Below are 19,293 nucleotides of genomic sequence, written 5' to 3'. Positions count from 1 at the left end.
CGCAATCTGAAACAAGCCATTCAGCACAGCTGGTCTTTGCTGGCGTTTACACTCCACACAAACCTCCTCCCATTCTAATTCAAAGTGTTCAAAATTACAAAGGTTAAGGGGAGATTTAATAGAGGTGTTCAAAATTGATGACTGGTTTTGATGGAGTAAATTGGGAGAAACGGTTTCCACTGGCAGGAGAGTCGGAAACCAGAGGACACCGATTTAAAAGAATTGTCAAAAGAACCAGAGGGAAGATGAGGAGAATTTTTCTTACGCAGCGGAAGGGTGGTGGAAGCAGATTCAATAGTGTCTTTCAAAAGGGGAATTGGATGTATACTTGAAAAGGAAAGATTTGCAGGGCTATGAGGAAGGAGCAGGAGAAGTAGGACTAATTGGATAGCTCTTTCAAAGAGCCGGCACAGGCCCGATGGGCTGAATGGCCTCTTTCTGTGCTGTATGATTCTAATCACCTCTTCCCACCCTTCCCCATGTCCCTCTATTTCCTTCTCCCTCATGTATGCATCAAGCCACCCTTTGAATCAGATAGCACTGATGCATTTAATCACTCCATGTGGCAGCGATTTCCACATTCTCACCTCTCTCTGTGTGAAGAAATTCCTCCTAAATTCTTCATTTGATCTGTTAGTGACTATCTTATATTTATGCCCCATTGTTCTGGACTCACACACAAGTGGAAACAGTTTCTCTGCGTCCACCCTATCCAACCCCTTCATAATTTCGAAGACCTCTATCAGGTCACCTCTCAGTCTTCCCTTTTCTAGAGACAAGAACCCCAGCCTGCTCAATCTTTCCTGATAGGCGCATCCTTTCAATACTGGTAAAATCCTTTTAAATCTTTTCTGCACTTTCTCCAGTGATTTAATATCCGTTTTGTAGTATGGAGAGCAGAACTGCCCACAGTAGTCCAAGTGTAGTCTAGCCGAGGTTCTGAATGAATTTAACATGACCTCCCTGTTTTTGAATTCTATTCTTTTTTAACATCCATTCTCGGAATGTCAGCGATGCTGGCTAGGCCGCGATTTATTGCCCGTCCCTGATTGCCCCTTGAGAAGGTGGTGGTGGGCCGCCTTCTTGAACCACTGCAGTCTGTGTGGTGAAGGTGCTCCCACAGTGCTGTTAGGGAGAGAGTTTGATCCAGCGACGATGAAGGAACGGACAATATATGTCCAAGTCGAGATTGGTGTGTGACTCGGATGTGATGGTGTTTCCATGCACCTGCTGCCCTTGACCTTCCAGGTGACGGAGGTTGCGGGTTTGGGAGGTGCTGCCGAAGAAGCCTTGGTGACTTGCTGCAGTCTTCTAGAAATGAACCCCAGTACTTTGTTTGCACTCTATATCAATCTGTGTCGCTACTTTGACTGATTTATGCATCTGTATTCCCAGATCTCTTTGCTCCTCTGTCCCATTTAATGTCTTGCCATGAAAGGAGTGTTTGATGAGGCATTGTGGAGGAACTTGTATCTGCATGGGGACCATGCCAGTTCCCCAAAGCCCTTGTTCTGTTTTCTGCTGAATGAATTGCTGCTTGACCTGTCAACCTTTCCTTGTGTGTCTCTGCTTCTGCAGGAACCCAGGACGTCCCAGAATCCACCACCATCAAGCGAACTCCGACCTGCGCTCGGGTCAAGTTCTCCCCCACGCCAGAACAGCAGGCCTCGTTCTCCAGCCAAGGTGTTCTGGGAGACTTTGTTGTGCAGTATGACGTCCGGCTGACTGATCTAATCGGGGACGTACAGGTCAGTGGTCCCAGGAGAAAGCTTTCAATTCCATTTCAGTCTTCGAATCACTCTCCATTCTCCACACGTTGCTTAATGCGATACTGAGAATTTAATAGAGACGGGTATCCCATTGACGTGTCTAACTGTTATAAAAGGAGACATCTGTCCACTGCCTGGTGTCTCCCAGACTCTCTCCCTTGGGAAGAGATCTGTACATTGACTGGCGTCCCTCAGTCCCTCTCTCTCAGGGAGATATCTTTACATTGACTGGTGTCTCTCAGTCCCTCTCCCTCAGCGAGATATCTGTCCACTGACTGGTGTCTCTCAGTTCCTCTCCCTCAGGGAGATATCTGTACACTGAATGGTGTCTCTCAGATTCTCTCCCTCAGAGAGATATCTGTACATTGACTGAGGTCTCTCAGTCCATCTCCCTGAGGGAGATCTCGGTACGAACAGTGGGCTCAGAGCAAAAGATACGATGAGGTGACTCATCTGCGACCTTCTTGTGGAGTCTAATTGCAACTTCAGAGACCAATAGAAAGCACTCAATGCTTTTCTTCTGAAATGAATTGGCAAAATGTCGCTCGATGGCTGGAACAACCCCTTTGAGATGTTAACATGTATGGATTGAGAGACAGTGGGATCGATGATTCTAGTCTCTCAGAATGATAAGCCTGTAAGGGAAATAATTGGAGGATAACGGTAATTTCCAAACATTTAACACATTGCCTCAGAGGGTGTGGGATCTGTAACAGTCCGAGTGTGACTGTTGCTTTCATTACATAGAATTTACAGCACAGAAACAGGCCATTTGGCCCAACTGACCCATCCCGGTGTTTATGCTCCATGTGAGACTCCTTCCACCCTCATTCATCTCACCCTATCAGCATGTCCTTCTACTCCTTTCTCCCTCATGTGCTTATCTAGCTTACCCTTAAAGGCATCGATGCTATTCGCCTCAACCACTCCGTGTGGTAACGAGATCCACATTCTCACGACTCTCTGGGTAAGGAGGTTTCTCCTGAATTCCTTATTGGATTTATTAGTGACTCTCTTATATTTATGGCCCCGAGTTTTGGATTCCCCCACAAGTGGAAAATCTTCTCTACATCTACCCTATCGAACCCCTTCATAATTGTAAGTGGTTAGAATGTGGAACTCGCTCCCACAAGGAGTGGTTGAGGCGAATAGTATGGACGCATTTAAGGGGAAACTAGATAAGTACATGAGGGAGAAAGGAATAGAAGGATATTCTGATGGGGTGAGATGAAGAGGGGAGGGAGGAGGCTCGTGTGGAGCATAAATGCCGGCACGGACCAGTTGGGCCGAATGGCCTGTTTCTGTGCTATAAATTCGATGTAATTCTTAGCTGCAAATACAACAACAATTTGCATTTATATAGCACCTTTTACATCGTAAAACGTCCCAAGGCGCTTCACAGGAGCGTTATCAAACAAAATTTGATGCCCAACCACATAAGAAGATGTCAATTCAGGTGACTAAAAGCTTGGCCAAAGAGGTAGGTTTTAAGGAGCATCTTAAAGGGGGAGAGAGAGGCGGACAGGTTTAGGGAGGGAATTCCAGAGATTAGGGTCTCGGCAGCTAAATATATTGGGAGGGGGAGGCCCGTCACACCACACTGAATCATTAGGGGTCATAGTGGGGAGTGCTGCAAAGTGTTGCCAGTGACAGTCTGGTTTTGCCTATTTCTTCACTTAACTTGCGTATCAACTGCTTCCAATTCCAGATCTACAATGGCTACTTTGTCCACTTTTTTGCGCCCAGAAGCCTCCCTGTTCTGTCCAAGAATGTTGTCTTTGTGATCGACGTCAGTGGCTCCATGTCTGGCACAAAGATGGCACAGGTAGGTCACCCATCTGGCCCGGAGCATCAATCTCTTCTCAAGACTTACCCACCCTCATCCTTTCTCTCCTTCCTTCCCTCTCACTCTCTTCCTTTCTCCCCTCCATCTCATCCTCTTCCTTTCTCTCTTTCCTTCCCTCTCATTCTCTTCCTTTCTCTCTTTCCTTCCCTCTCATTCTCTTCCTTTCTCTCCTTCCTTCCCTCTCATTCTCTTCCTTTCTCCCCTCCATCTCATCCTCTTCCTTTCTCTCTTTCCTTCCCTCTCATTCTCTTCCTTTCTCTCCTTCCTTCCATCTCATTCTCTTCCTTTCTCTCCTTCCTTCCCTCTCATTCTCTTCCTTTCTCTCTTTCCTTCCCTCTCATTCTCTTCCTTTCTCCCCTCCATCTCATCCTCTTCCTTTCTCTCTTTCCTTCCCTCTCATTCTCTTCCTTTCTCCCCTCCATCTCATCCTCTTCCTTTCTCTCTTTCCTTCCCTCTCATTCTCTTCCTTTCTCTCTTTCCTTCCCTCTCATTCTCTTCCTTTCTCTCTTTCCTTCCCTCTCATTCTCTTCCTTTCTCCCCTCCATTTCATTCTCTTCCTTTCTCCCCTCCATTTCATTCTCTTCCTTTCTCCCCTCCATTTCATTCTTTTCCTTTCTCTCCTTCCTTTTCTCTGATTCTCTTCCTTTCTCCCCTCCCTCTGATTCTCTCCGTTTACCCCCTCCCTCTGATCCTCTCCGTTTACCCCCTCCCTCTGATTCTCTCCGTTTACCCCCTCCCTCTGATTCTCTTTCTTTCTCCCCTTCCTTCCTTCTCATGCTCACCCTCACTCTCTTCCTCTCCTTCCCTCTCATGCTCTTACTCACCCTCGTCTCTCCTTCCATCACTCACTTGCTTTCCCTCGACGTCTCTGCCACGTCCTTTCCAACCAAGTCACTTGCTAGCTTCCTTTTTGCCTCTCCTCCTGTGCTGTTTTCAGCATTCAATAGTTCGACATTCAGTAGACGGGGAATCATGAAGAGTGGAGACACCAGTCTTTCACTTGGGTTCAAATCCAGCCTGAACTGCTGGGATGAAAGAATAGGGCCGTGGGATCTTTAACACCTACTCGAAACAGGCGGACATGAAAGAAAGGAAGGACTTGCATTTCCATAGACCACCTTTCTCCACCTCAGGACGTCCCAAAGCGCTTTACAGCCAATGAAGTACTTTTTGGATTGTCGTCTCTGTTGCAATGTAAAAAACACGGCAGCCAATTTGTGCACAGCAAGATCCCACAAAGAGCAGTGTGATAATGGCCAGATAATGTGTTTTTTAGTGATGTTGGTTGAGGGATAAATATTGGCCCCAGGACACCGGGGAGAATTCCCCTCTGCTCTTCTTTGAAATAGTGGCCATCGGATCTTTTATGTCCAGCTGAGAGGGCGTCGGGTTTAACGTCTCATCCGAAGGACGGCATCTCCGACAGTTCAGCACTCCCTCAGTTCTGCACTGGGGAGTGTCGGGCCTGGATCAAGTTTCTGGAGTGGGGCTCGAACCCATGACCTTCTGACTCAGAGGGGAGGGGGGAGCGAGACCGACCAATAACGGCCACTAATCAGAAACAAAAAGCAAGCGTCAGTAATTAAATTTGTTGCATTTCACTCTCAGACAAAGGAGGCGATGAGGACCATCCTGGGAGATCTGAAGCCGGACGACTATTTCAACATCATCACATTCTCATCTTCAGTCAAGGTGTGGAAGCCTGGCCAATTAATTCAGGCCTCACCCAAGAACATCGACAAAGCCAAAACATTCACTGAGAAGATGGTCGCGACCGGGGGTAAGTTCATTGCAGATCCTGGGCTACGTATGCACTTGAAGAGGCCTGTTCTCTCTGACTGGATCAGGAGACGTTGATTGGTACTTGGGCGCCATTACTAAACTGGCACAATGAGAAAGAAAGAAAGGGAGGGAGGAAAGAACTTGTATTTCTACAGTGCCTTTCACCACCTCCAGGATGTCCCAAAGCGTTTTGCAGCCAATTAAGTACTTTTGAAGTGTAGTCACTGTTGTAATGTAGGAAACACGGCAGCCAATTTGCGCACAGCAAGATCCCACAAACAGCAACGTGATAAATGGTCAGATCATCTGTTTTTTAGTGGTGTTGGTTGAGGGATAAATATTGGCCCCAGGACACCAGGGATATTTCCCCCCTGCTCTTCTTCCAATAGTGGCCGTGCGATCTTTTACGTCCACCCGAGAGGGCAGGCGGGGGCCTCGGTTTAACGTCTCATCCGAAATTCCGCACCCCCGATAGTGCAGCCCACCCTCAGTACTGGTACCGGGTGGGAGAGTGTCGGGCCTGGATTATGGAGCTCGAGTCTCTGGAATGGGGGCTCGAACCCACGACCTTCTGACTCAGAGGCGAGAGTTAAACCGACTTAACCAAAGTGCCAGCACACCTGGGGGGCCAATTGCAGCTTCTCTTCCTGACCACGAGCCTCTTTATGTTGTTAGTAACGCGAATAACTCTGCTCTCGACAGGGACCAACATTAACGATGCCGTGGTGGCGGGAGCCAGGGCTCTCCGCGGAGAGTCCAACCGAGGGGACGGGGACAGAAAGCGGGTGCAGCTGATCATTTTCCTGACCGATGGCGAGGCGAACGAAGGGGTGGTCAAGCCGTCGAAGATCGTGAACAACGCCAAGGAGGCCACCGAGGGGACCGTCTCGCTCTTCTCCCTGGGGTTCGGGTCCGGCTCTGACTTCCCACTGCTCCGGCAGCTCTCGCTGGAGAACCGTGGCGTGGCACGGCGGATCTACGAGGACGCCGACGCCAGCCTCCAGCTCAAGGGCTTCTACGACGAGGTGGCCAGCCCGCTCCTGTTCGACGTGCGGCTCGAGTACCCAGGAAACAAAGTGGAGGGCGTGGCCAGCCGGGCCTTCCCGGCCTACTACAAGGGTTCGGAGCTGGTGGCTGCGGGCAGGCTGACGGCCCAGGCCGCCGGCTCCCTCCGCGTGCGCCTGACTGCCACCGGCTCCGACCGGGTGGTCAGCCTGGAGAACGAGGTACCCCTGGCGACGGAGGGGACGGCCTCCGGTTGCCCCGGCGACGTGGGCCCCATCGCAGGCTTCGTCCAGCGCCTGTGGGCCTACTTCACCATCAAGGAGCTGCTGGTGGCCCGGCTGACGGCCGAGGGGGAAGCCGCGAGCCGGATGGCGGCAAGAGCCCTCAACCTTTCACTGGCGTACAACTTTGTGACCCCACTCACCTCCCTGGTGGTCGTCAAGCCGGACGATCCCGCTAAAGAGAACAAATCCACCGCCGCTACGACCCCGATAACCGAATCCACCGCCACTACGATCCCGATAACCGAATCCACCGCCACTACGATCCCGATAACCGAATCCACCGCCACTACGATCCCGATAACCGAATCCACCGCCACTACGATCCCGATAACCGCAGCCATCAACGGAGACAGTACTGAGATGGAACTGCGTCTCCATATATCAACTAAATCTCAAGGTACAGTGAACACTCTCGTGAGCGCGAAGGCTGCGGTGTGCCTCGGCGCGGTCTCCGTGCCCGGCCGCCTGATGGGTCCACTTGATGGGTCCCTGCTGGTTACCGTGAAGGAGTTGGCGCTGGGGGGAGAGGGGTCACTAAGTGACAGTGAGAGGAAGGAAGATTAACATCAGTAGAGATACAGTCAGTAACACAGGGCGCTGGGGGGAGAGGGGTTACTGAGTGACAGTGTGAGGGAGAGGGATTAACATCAGTAGAGATACAGTCAGTAACACAGGGCGCTGGGGGGAGAGGGGTTACTGAGTGACAGTGTGAGGGAGAGGGATTAACATCAGTAGAGATACAGTCAGTAACACAGGGCGCTGGAGGAGAGGGGTTACTGAGTGACAGTGTGAGGGAGAGGGATTAACATCAGTAGAGATACAGTCAGTAACACAGGGCGCTGGGGGGAGAGGGGTTACTGAGTGACAGTGTGAGGGAGAGGGATTAACATCAGTAGAGATACAGTCAGTAACACAGGGCGCTGGGGGAGAGGGGTTACTGAGTGACAGTGTGAGGGAGAGGGATTAACATCAGTAGAGATACAGTCAGTAACACAGGGCGCTGGGGGAGAGGGGTTACTGAGTGACAGTGTGAGGGAGAGGGATTAACATCAGTAGAGATACAGTCAGTAACACAGGGCGCTGGGGGGAGAGGGGTTACTGAGTGACAGTGTGAGGGAGAGGGATATTAACATCAGTACAGTAAAACCACGTAAACCAGGCTCCACTCACACACGTTCTCTCCTGATTCTCTGAAGATGTTTGCGATCCAGTCTATTCAGTGGAATCAATTTGTAAATACAATTTGCTGCAGGTCTCAGCGTTCACACCACAGTGACGGCCTGTTAATGTTTATTGTGGAATCCAGGGCGCACTCTGGGTTAATTGACCCCACTTGTTGCACTCAGAGTTTCAGGGAAGGGCACGGTGATGGAGCGGTTATGTTACTGGTAATCTGGAGCCTGGACGAGTAATCCAGAGAAATGTGAATTCAAATCCCACTGCCTCATATTTTAGAATTTGAATTCGGTCCCAGTAGAAGTGACCATGCAGCTGTCGGACTGTTTCAAAAATTCCAACTGGTTCATTAATTTTTTCGGGCAGGAAACCTGTGGTTCCATGTGACTCCAGTCCCACACCAACGTGATTGACTCTTAACTGCCCGAGCAAAGCACTCAGTTTGTATCACCACCTTCTCATGGGCAATTAGTTTTAAGATATCTATGGAGAATGATAGGTCTGGCCCAAAAGTTAAAATTCTAAATTGGGGAAAGGCCAATTTTGAAGGCATTAGACAGGAACTTTCAGAAGTTGATTGGGAGAGTCTGTTGGCAGGCAAAGGGACGTCTGGTAAGTGGGAGGCTTTCAAAAGTGTGTTAACCAGGGTTCAGGGTAAGCACATTCCTTATAAATTGAAGGGCAAGGCTGGTAGAAGTAGGGAACCTTGGATGACTCGGGAGATTGAGGCCCTAGTCAAAAAGAAGAAGAAGGACATATGACATGCATAGACAGCTGGGATCAAGTGGATCCCTTGAAGAGTATAGAGATTGCCGGAGTAGAGTTAAGAGAGAAATCAGGAGGGCAAAAAGGGGACATGAGATTGCTTTGGCAGATAAGGCAAAGGAGAATCCAAAGAGCTTCTACAAATACATAAAGGGCAAAAGAGTAACTAGGAAGAGAGTAGGGCCTCTTAAGGATCAACAAGGTCATCTATGTGCGGAACCACAAGAGATGGGTGAGATCCTAAATGAATATTTCACATCGGTATTTACGGTTGAGAAAGGCATGGATGTTAGGGAACTTGGGGAAATAAATAGTGATGTCTTGAGGAGTGTACATATTACAGAGAGGGAGGTGCTGGAAGTCTTAACGCGCATCAAGGTAGATAAATCTCCGGGACCTGATGAAATGTATCCCAGGATGTTATGGGAGGTTAGGGAGGAAATTGCGGGTCCCTTAGCAGAGATATTTGAATCATCGACAGCTACAGGTGAGGTGCCTGAAGATTGGAGGGCAGCAAATGTTGTGCCTTTGTTTAAGAAGGGCGGCAGGGAAAAGCCTGGGAACTACAGACCAGTGAGCCTGACATCTGTAGTGGGTAAGTTGTTAGAGGGTATTCTGAGAGACAGGATCTACAGGCATTTGGAGAGGCAGGGACTGATCAGGAACAGTCAGCATGGTTTTGTGAGAGGAAAATCATGTCTCACGAATTTGATTGAGTTTTTTGAAGGGGTAACCAAGAAGATAGATGAGGGCTGTGCAGTAGACGTGGTCTACATGGACTTTAGCAAAGCCTTTGACAAGGTACCGCATGGTAGGTTGTTACATAAGGTTAAATCTCACGGGATCCAAGGTGAGGTAGCCAATTGGATACAAAATTGGATTGACGACAGAAGACAGAGGGTGGTTGTAGACGGTTGTTTTTCAAACTGGAGGCCTGTGACCAGCGGTGTGCCTCAGGGATTGGTGCTGGGTCCGCTGTTATTTGTTATTGATATTAATGATTTCGATGAGAATTTAGGAGGCATGGTTAGTAAGTTTGCAGACGACACCAAGATTGGTGGCATTGTGGACAGTGAAGAAGGTTATCTAGGATTGCAACGGGATCTTGATAAATTGGGCCAGTGGGCCGATGAATGGCAGATGGAGTTTAATTTAGATAAATGTGAGGTGATGCATTTTGGAAGATCGAATCGGGCCAGGACCGACTCCGTTAATGGTAGGGCGTTGGGGAGAGTTAGAGAACAAAGAGATCTAGGAGTACAGGTTCATAGCTCCTTGAATGTGGAGTCACAGGTGGACAGGGTGGTGAAGAAGGCATTCAGCATGCTTGGTTTCATTGGTCAGAGCATTGAATACAGGAGTTGGGATGTCTTGTTGAAGTTGTACAAGACATTAGTAAGGCCACACTTGGAATACTGTGTACAGTTCTGGTCACCCTATTATAGAAAGGATATTATTAAACTAGAAAGAGTGCAGAAAAGATTTACGAGGATGTTACCGGGACTTGATGGTTTGACTTATAGGGAGAGGTTGGATAGACTGAGACTTTTTTCCCTGGAGAGTAGGAGGTTTAGGGGTGATCTTACAGAAGTCTATAAAATAATAAGGGGCATATATAAGGTAGATGGTCAAAATCTTTTCCCAAAGGTAGGGGAGTCTATAACGAGGGGGCATAGATTTAAGGTGAGAGGGGAGAGATACAAAAGGGTCCAGAGGGGCAATTTTTTCACTCAAAGGGTGGTGAGTGTCTGGAACGAGCTGCCAGAAGCAGTAGTAGAGGCGGGTACAATTTTGTCTTTTAAAAAGCATTTGGACAGTTACATGGGTAAGATGGGTATAGAGGGATATGGGCCAAGTGCAGGCAATTGGGACTAGCTTAGTGGTATAAACTGGGCGACATGGACATGTTGGGCCGAAGGGCCTGTTTCCATGTTGTAAACTTCTTTGATTCTATGATTCTATGATTCTAATTACGGGATGGGCAATAAATGCTGTCCTTGACAACAATGCTCACATACTAACTGGCCCCAAGTCCCATTCAAGCCTGCGTGCTTGTTGACCGACATCGGCTCCTGGTCCGGCAACGCCTCATATTTAAAATTCTCATCCTTGTGTTCAGATCCCTCCCTATCTGTAACCACACCCAGCCCTACATCCTTCTGAGAACTCTGCCTTCCTCCAATTCTGGCCTCTTGCACATCCCCGATTTCCATCGCTCCACCATTGGCAGCCGTGCCTTTAGTTGTGTAGGCCCCAAGCTCTGGAATTCAATCCCGAAACCCCTCCGCCTCTCTCTCTCCTCCTTCAAGTCTCTCCTTAAAACCTACCTCTTTGACCAACCTTTTGGTCACCTGTCCTAATCGCTCCTTATGTGGTTCAGTGTAAATTTTTTGTCTGATTGAAGCTCCTGTGAAGGGCCTTGGGATGTTTCACCATGTTAAAGGTGCTGTATAAATGCAAGTTGTTGTTCGAAGTCCCCTGAATATTTCCCTATGTACCAGTGACGAGAATTATATGCAGTAGTCAAGAAATTATAGAATGAGGGAAAAACTAAGAAAGAAAGAAAGGACCAGCATTTCTCCAGTGCCTTTCACAGCCTCAGGACATCCCAAAGCTCTTCACAGCCAATGAAGTACTTTTTGGAATGTAGTGACTGTTGTACAAAGTGCGACAACCAATTTGCGCACAGCAAGGTCCCACAAACAGCAGTGTGCTAATGACCAGATAATGTGTTTCTTAGTGATGTTGGTTGAGGGATAAATATTGGCCCCAGGACACTGGGGAGAACTCCCCCCCGCCCCCCGCCTGAGAGGGGCAGACGGGGGCCTCTGTTTCACATTTCACGTGGCAGCACCTCCGACAGTGCAGCACTCCCTCAGTACTGTCTCTAGGAATGCCGATCTAGATTTTGAGAAGGAAAATTGTGACTGTGATTTTTTTTTTGTCTTTCAAGTAAGCAGACTGCTTACGCCGCAGTTTGGACCTCCTGGGCCTGGTAAGATAAATTATATTCTGTTTTAATGAATGTGTCCCGACTCCCACCCTGATCCCAGCAAAGTACGGCGTATACCCAAGATATACAGACCTCCTCCTACCATTGTGTTCCCTCCTCCCCCACCCCGGCCACTTCCGTTTCTCAGGTTGGAATCAGTAGAGATACAGTCAGTGACACAGGGCGCTGGGGGAGAGGGGTTACTGAGTGACGGTGTGAGGGAGCTGGATTAACATCAGTAGAGATACAGTCAGTAACACAGGGCGTTGGGGGGAGAGGGGTTACTGAGTGACAGTGTGAGGGAGAGGGATTAACATCAGTAGAGATACAGTCAGTAACACAGGGCGCTGGGGGGAGAGGGGTTACTGAGTGACAGTGTGAGGGAGAGGGATTAACATCAGTAGAGATACAGTCAGTAACACAGGGCGCTGGGGGAGAGGGGTTACTGAGTGACAGTGTGAGGGAGGGGGATTAACATCAGTAGAGATACAGTCAGTAACACAGGGCGCTGGGGGGAGAGGGGTTACTGAGTGACGGTGTGAGGGAGAGGGATTAACATCAGTAGAGATACAGTCAGTAACACAGGGCGCTGGGGGGAGAGGGGTTACTGAGTGACAGTGTGAGGGAGAGGGATTAACATCAGTAGAGATACAGTCAGTAACACAGGGCGCTGGGGGGAGAGGGGTTACTGAGTGACAGTGTGAGGGAGAGGGATTAACATCAGTAGAGATACAGTCAGTGACACAGGGCGCTGGGGGAGAGGGGTTACTGAGTGACAGTGTGAGGGAGAGGGATTAACATCAGTAGAGATACAGTCAGTAACACAGGGCGCTGGGGGGAGAGGGGTTACTGAGTGACAGTTTGAGGGAGAGGGATATTAACATCAGTACAGTAAAACCACGTAAACCAGGCTCCACTCACACACGTTCTCTCCTGATTCTCTGAAGATGTTTGCGATCCAGTCTATTCAGTGGAATCAATTTGTAAATACAATTTGCTGCAGGTCTCAGCGTTCACACCACAGTGACGGCCTGTTAATGTTTATTGTGGAATCCAGGGCGCACTCTGGGTTAATTGACCCCACTTGTTGCACTCAGAGTTTCAGGGAAGGGCACGGTGATGGAGCGGTTATGTTACTGGTAATCTGGAGCCTGGACGAGTAATCCAGAGAAATGTGAATTCAAATCCCACTGCCTCATATTTTAGAATTTGAATTCGGTCCCAGTAGAAGTGACCATGCAGCTGTCGGACTGTTTCAAAAATTCCAACTGGTTCATTAATTTTTTCGGGCAGGAAACCTGTGGTTCCATGTGACTCCAGTCCCACACCAACGTGATTGACTCTTAACTGCCCGAGCAAAGCACTCAGTTTGTATCACCACCTTCTCATGGGCAATTACGGGATGGGCAATAAATGCTGTCCTTGACAGCAATGCTCAGATACTAACTGGCCCCAAGTCCCATTCAAGCCTGCGTGCTTGTTGACCGACATCGGCTGCTGGTCCAGCAACGCCTCATATTTAAAATTCTCATCCTTGTGTTCAGATCCCTCCCTATCTGGAACCACATCCAGCCCTACATCCCTCTGAGAACTCTGCCTTCCTCCAATTCTGGCCTCTTGCACATCCCCGATTTCCATCGCTCCACCATTGGCAGCCGTGCCTTCAGTTGTCTCGGCCCCAAGCTCTGGAATTCAATCCCGAAACCCCTCCGCCTCTATCTCTCCTCCTTTAAGTCTCTCCTTAAAACCTACCTCTTTGACCAACCTTTTGGTCACCTGTCCTAATCGCTCCTTATGTGGTTCAGTGTAAATTTTTTGTCTGATTGAAGCTCCTGTGAAGGGCCTTGGGATGTTTCACCATGTTAAAGGTGCTATATAAATGCAAGTTGTTGTTCGAAGTCCCCTGAATATTTCCCTATGTACCAGTGACGAGAATTATATGCAGTAGTCAAGAAATTATAGAATGAGGGAAAAACTAAGAAAGAAAGAAAGGACCAGCATTTCTCCAGTGCCTTTCACAGCCTCAGGACATCCCAAAGCTCTTCACAGCCAATGAAGTACTTTTTGGAATGTAGTGACTGTTGTACAAAGTGCGACAACCAATTTGCGCACAGCAAGGTCCCACAAACAGCAGTGTGCTAATGACCAGATAATGTGTTTCTTAGTGATGTTGGTTGAGGGATAAATATTGGCCCCAGGACACTGGGGAGAACTCCCCCCCGCCCCCCGCCTGAGAGGGGCAGACGGGGGCCTCTGTTTCACATTTCACGTGGCAGCACCTCCGACAGTGCAGCACTCCCTCAGTACTGTCTCTAGGAATGCCGATCTAGATTTTGAGAAGGAAAATTGTGACTGTGATTTTTTTTTTGTCTTTCAAGTAAGCAGACTGCTTACGCCGCAGTTTGGACCTCCTGGGCCTGGTAAGATAAATTATATTCTGTTTTAATGAATGTGTCCCGACTCCCACCCTGATCCCAGCAAAGTACGGCGTATACCCAAGATATACAGACCTCCTCCTACCATTGTGTTCCCTCCTCCCCCACCCCGGCCACTTCCGTTTCTCAGGTTGGAATCAGTAGAGATACAGTCAGTAACACAGTGGGCTGGGGGAGAGGGGTTACTGAGTGATAGTGTGAGGGAGAGGGATTAACATCAGTGGAGATACAGTCAGTAACACAGGGCGCTGGGGGGAGAGGGGTTACTGAGTGACAGTGTGAGGGAGAGGGATTAACATCAGTAGAGATACAGTCAGTGACACAGGGCGCTGGGGGGAGAGGGGTTACTGAGTGACAGTGTGAGGGAGAGGGATTAACATCAGTAGAGATACAGTCAGTGACACAGGGCGCTGGGGGAGAGGGGTTACTGAGTGACGGTGTGAGGGAGCTGGATTAATATCAGTAGAGATACAGTCAGTAACACAGGGCGCTGGGGGGAGAGGGGTTACTGAGTGACAGTGTGAGGGAGAGGGATTAACATCAGTAGAGATACAGTCAGTAACACAGGGCGCTGGGGGAGAGGGGTTACTGAGTGACAGTGTGAGGGAGAGGGATTAACATCAGTAGAGATACAGTCAGTAACACAGGGCGCTGGGGGGAGAGGGGTTACTGAGTGACAGTGTGAGGGAGAGGGATTAACATCAGTAGAGATACAGTCAGTAACACAGAGCGCTGGGGGAGAGGGGTTACTGAGTGACAGTGTGAGGGAGAGGGATTAACATCAGTAGAGATACAGTCAGTAACACAGGGCGCTGGGGGAGAGGGGTTACTGAGTGACAGTGTGAGGGAGAGGGATTAACATCAGTAGAGATACAGTCAGTAACACAGGGCGCTGGGGGAGAGGGGTTACTGAGTGACAGTGTGAGGGAGAGGGATTAACATCAGTAGAGATACAGTCAGTAACACAGGGCGCTGGGGGGAGAGGGGTTACTGAGTGACAGTGTGAGGGAGAGGGATTAACATCAGTAGAGATACAGTCAGTGACACAGGGCGCTGGGGGAGAGGGGTTACTGAGTGACGGTGTGGGGGAGCTGGATTAACATCAGTAGAGATACAGTCAGTAACACAGGGCGCTGGGGGGAGAGGGGTTACTGAGTGACAGTGTGAGGGAGAGGGATTAACATCAGTAGAGATACAGTCAGTAACACAGGGCGCTGGGGGAGAGGGGTTACTGAGTGACAGTGTGAGGGAGAGGGATTAACATCAGTAGAGATACAGTCAGTTACACAGGGCGCTGGGGGGAGAGGGGTTACTGAGTGACAGTGTGAGGGTGCTGGATTTAGATTAGTATCCGAAAACCAAATAAACCAGGGCCCACTCACTAAATTCTCTCCTGTTTTGCTGCAAATTTTTTGTATCTGGACTGTTCACTGGAAATCCTTGGGAAGTACGATTTGCTGCAAGTTATGCCGTTCACAGCACAGTAATGTCCTGTTTATTGTGGAATCCATTAATGTTAATCCAGAGAAATGTGAATTCAAATCCCACCGCGGCACATTTGAGAATTTGAATTTGATACCGGTGAAAGTGACCGTGAATCTGCAGGATTGTCGTAAAAACCCAACTGGTTCACTAATGTCCATTCAGGGAAGGAAACCTGCCGTCCTTACCCAGTCTCGGCCTATATCTGTCTCCAGTCCCACTCCTAACGTGGTTGTCTCTTAACTGCTCTCTGAGCTGGCCTAGTTGTATCACCACCTTCTCGGAGCAACTATTTTTTTATTTGTTCATTGGATGTGGGCGTCGCTGGCGAGGCCGGCATTTATTGCCCATCCCTAATTGCCCTTGAGAAGGTGGTGGTGAGCCGCCTTCTTGAACCGCTGCAGTCCGTGTGGTGAAGGTTCTCCCACAGTGCTGTTCGGGAGGGAGTTCCAGGATTTTGACCCAGCGATGAAGAAGGAACGGCCGATTTATTTCCAGGTCGGGATGGTGTGTGACTTGGAGGGGAACGTGCAGGTGGTGTTGTTCCCATGTGCCTGCTACTCTTGTCCTTCTAGGTGGTAGAGGTCGCGGGTTTGGGAGGTGCTGTCAAAGAAACCTTGTCGAGTTGCTGCAGTGCATCCTGTGGATGGTACACACTGCAGCCACGGTGCGCCGGTGGTGAAGGGAGTGAATGTTTAGGGTGGTGGATGGGGCGCCAATCAAGCCGGCTATCTTGTCCTTTATTGGTGTCGAGCTTCTTGAGTGTTGTTGGAGCTGTACTCATCCAGGCAAGTGGAGAGTATTCCATCACACTCCTGACTTATGCCTTGTGGATGGTGGAAAGGCATTGGGAGTCAGGAGGTGAGTCACTCGCCGCAGAATACCCAGCCTCTGACCTGCTCTCGTAGCCACAGTATTTAGATGGCTGGTCCAGTTAAGTTTCTGGTCACTGGTGATCCCCAGGATGTTGATGGTGGGGGATTCGGCGATGGTAATGCGGTTGAATGTCAAGGGGAGGTGGTTAGACTCTCTCTTGTTGGAGATGGTCATTGCCTGGCACTTGTCTGGCACAAATGAAACTTGCCACTTATCAGCCGAAGCCTGGATGTTGTTCAGGTCTTGCTGCATGCGGGCTCGGACTGCTTCATTATCTGAGGGGTTGTGAATGGAACTGAACACTGTGCAATCGTCAGCGAACATCCCCATTTCTGACCTTATGGATGGAAGCTCATTGATGAAGCAACTAATGATGGTTGGGCGTAGGACACTGCCCTGAGGAACTCCTGCAGCAATGTCCTGGGGCTGAGATGATTGGCCTCCAACAACCACTACCATCTTCCTTTGTGCTAAGTATGACTCCAGCCACTGGAGAGTTTTCCCCCTGATTCCCATTGACTTCAATTTTACTCAGGTTCCTTGGTGCCACACTCGGTCAAATGCTGCCTTGATGTCAAGGGCAGTCACTCTCACCTCACCACTGGAATTCAGCTCTTTTGTCCATATTTGGACCCAGGCTGTAATGAGGTTTGGAGCCGAGTGGTCTTGGCGGAACCCAAACTGAGCGTCGGTGAGTAGGTTATTGGTGAGTAAGTGCCGCTTGATAGCACTGTCGACGACACCTTCCATCACTTTGCTGATGATTGAGAGTGGACTGATGGGGCGGTAATTGACCAGATTGGATTTGTCCTGCTTTTTGTGGACAGGACATACCTGGGCAATTTTCCACATTGTCGGGTAGATGCCAGTGTTGTAACTGTACTGGAACAGCTTGGCTAGAGGCACGGCTAGTTCTGGAGCACAAGTCTTCAGCACTACAGCCAGGATGTTGTTGGGGCCCATAGCCTTAGTTGTATCCAGTGCACTCAGCCGTTTCTTGACATCACGTGGAGTGAATCGAATTGGCTGAAGACTGGCTTCTGTGATGGTGGGGATATCGGGAGGAGGCCGAGATGGATCATCCACTCGGCACTTCTGGCTGAAGATTGTTGCAAACGCTTCAGCCTTGTCTTTTGCACTGACGTGCTGGACTCTGCCATCATTGAAGATGGGATGTTTACAGAGCCTCCTCCTCCTGTTAGTTGTTTAATTGTCCACCACCATTCACGACTGGATGTGGCAGGACTGTAGAGCTTTGATCTGATCCATTGGTTGTGGAATCGCTTAGCTCTGCATATAGCATGTTGTTTCCGCTGTTTAGCATACATGTCGTACTGTGTTGTAGCTTCACCAGGTTGGCACCTCAATTTTAGGTACTGGTGCTGCTCCTGGCATGCTCTTCTACACTCCTCATTGAACCAGAGTTGATCCCCTGGCTTGTTGGTATTGTACAGTGAGGAATATGCCGGACGATGAGGTTACAGATTGTGCTGGAATACAATTCTGCTGTTGCTGATGGCCTACAGCGCCTCTTGGATGCCCAGTTTTGAGCTGCTCGATGTGTTCTGAATCTTTCCCATTTGGCATGGTGGTAATGCCACGCAACACGTTGGTTGGTGTCCTCAGTGTGAAGACGGGATTTTGTCTCCACAAGGACTGTGTGGTGGTCACTTCTACCAATACTATCATGGACAGATGCATCTGCGACAGGTAGATTGGTGAGGACGAGGTCAAGTAGGATTTTCCCTCGTGTTGGTTCGCTCACCACCTGCCGCAGGCCCAGTCTGGCAGCTATGTCCTTCAGATCTTGGGCAGCTCGGTCAGTAGTGGTGTTACCAAGCCACTCTTAATGATGGACATTGAAGTCTCCCACCCAGAGTACATTCTGTGCCCTTGCTACCCTCAGTGCTTCCTCCAAGTGGTGTTCAACATGGAGGAGGACTGATTCATCAGCTGAGGGAGGACGGTAGGTGGTAATCAGCAGGAGGTTTCCTTGCCCATGTTTAACCTGATGCCATGAGATTTCATGGGGTCCAGAGTCAATGTTGAGGACTCCCAGGGCCACTCCCTCCTGACTGTATATCACTGTACCGCCACCTCTGGTGGGTCTGTCCTGTCGGTGGGACAGGACATATCCAGGGATGAAAGAGTCTGGGACGTTGGCTGAAAGGTTTGATTCTGTGAGTGTGGCTATGTCAGGCTGTTGCTTGACTCGCCTGTGGGACAGCTCTCCCAATTTTGGCACAAGTCCCCAGATGTTAGTGAGGAGGACTTTGCAGGGTCGATGGGCTTGGTTTGCCTTTGTCGTGTCCGGTGCCTAGTGGTCTGATGCCGGGTGGTCCGTCCAGTTTTATTCTTATTATGACTTTCTGTCGCGAGATTGTACAACTGAGTGGCTTGCTAGGCCATTTCAGAGGGCGATTACGAATCAACCACATTGCTGTGGGTCTGGAGTCACATATAGGCCCAGACCCGGTAAGGACGGCAGGTTTCCTTACCTGAAGGACATTCGTGAACCAGATGGGTTTTTACGACAATCCAGTAGTTTCATGGCCACCATTACAGATACTAGTTATTCTTTTATTCCAGATTTTGTTTAATTAATTGAATTTAATAATTAGCTGCCGTAGTGGGATTTTAACTCATGACATAACCACTGTGCTACCGTACCCTCAATTAATGCCGACCTTGCCAGCAATGCCCATTTCCCGAGAGTGAATAGCAGCTGACAGCTATGCTCACTTGCCATGTTGAGAGGAAGGTACGAGTCAGAGATTGTCCTGATTGTGCCATTCATTCAACTGGGTTAGGGACTTCAGTTATAGAGAGAGTCTGGAGAAGCTGGGATTGCTGCCCACAGAGCAGAGGAGGTTAAGGGGAG

General features: G+C 49.3%; 1 protein-coding gene across 5 annotated transcripts in view; it reads left to right on the top strand.

The window, feature by feature from the left end:
• The window catches only part of LOC137309704 (inter-alpha-trypsin inhibitor heavy chain H6-like), an 85,963-nt gene that overhangs the window by 11,532 nt on the left and 55,138 nt on the right, over positions 1–19,293 (top strand). For all 5 annotated transcript variants that reach the window (XM_067977782.1, XM_067977779.1, XM_067977783.1 and 2 more), the window contains exons 6-11: positions 1,579–1,748; positions 3,478–3,594; positions 5,224–5,395; positions 6,100–7,083; positions 11,581–11,622; positions 13,998–14,039. In XM_067977782.1, coding sequence (XP_067833883.1) covers positions 1,579–1,748; positions 3,478–3,594; positions 5,224–5,395; positions 6,100–7,083; positions 11,581–11,622; positions 13,998–14,039 — 1,527 coding nt within the window. The remainder of the gene's footprint in view (positions 1–1,578; positions 1,749–3,477; positions 3,595–5,223; positions 5,396–6,099; positions 7,084–11,580; positions 11,623–13,997; positions 14,040–19,293) is intronic.

The sequence above is a fragment of the Heptranchias perlo genome, unplaced genomic scaffold, assembly GCF_035084215.1.
Source record: "Heptranchias perlo isolate sHepPer1 unplaced genomic scaffold, sHepPer1.hap1 HAP1_SCAFFOLD_178, whole genome shotgun sequence".
Lineage (NCBI taxonomy): Eukaryota > Metazoa > Chordata > Chondrichthyes > Hexanchiformes > Hexanchidae > Heptranchias > Heptranchias perlo.
This window is presented reverse-complemented; position numbering and strand designations above follow the sequence as displayed.